This window comes from Acanthisitta chloris, unplaced genomic scaffold, assembly GCF_000695815.1.
Source record: "Acanthisitta chloris isolate BGI_N310 unplaced genomic scaffold, ASM69581v1 scaffold41502, whole genome shotgun sequence".
NCBI lineage: Eukaryota > Metazoa > Chordata > Aves > Passeriformes > Acanthisittidae > Acanthisitta > Acanthisitta chloris.
This window is the reverse complement of record NW_008659506.1, coordinates 300-564: the sequence shown is the minus strand read 5'-3', so window position 1 is coordinate 564 and position 265 is coordinate 300. Positions and strand designations below refer to the sequence as shown.

The following is a 265-nucleotide window of genomic DNA, read 5'->3' as shown; positions in this document are numbered from 1 at the left end:
ATTTATAATTTTGGCTTGGCCGCCGCTGGATTTGTACTGTTGATCGGGAGAAAAGTGCAGGTAATCCCCGGGCCCCCTCTGTTTGCAACTGCCGGAGGGAGAGGCGCTACTAATGTCCTTGTCCGAATAAAAACAAGAGGCTCCGTACTCATAGGAAGCCCGATTGCAAGCAATGACGGTGTTGGACTGTTGGTAGAAACAAGGTGAGGTGTAAGTCTTGTCCTGCAGGCTGCTTGCCCCATACGAAGCCGGAAAATGCCTAAGA

The 265-nt window shown here is 50.9% G+C and overlaps 1 protein-coding gene across 1 annotated transcript in view; it reads right to left on the bottom strand.

The window, feature by feature from the left end:
• Positions 1-6: 6 nt before the first annotated feature.
• Positions 7-265, bottom strand: part of LOC103797212 (homeobox protein Hox-A6-like) — a gene marked incomplete at its 3' end in the record, with an annotated part of 398 nt that continues 139 nt past the window's right edge. Inside the window, exon 2 of the mRNA XM_009069409.1 lies at positions 7-265. This exon is cut by the window's right edge and continues 33 nt beyond it. Within this exon, the coding sequence (XP_009067657.1) occupies positions 7-265 (259 nt within the window).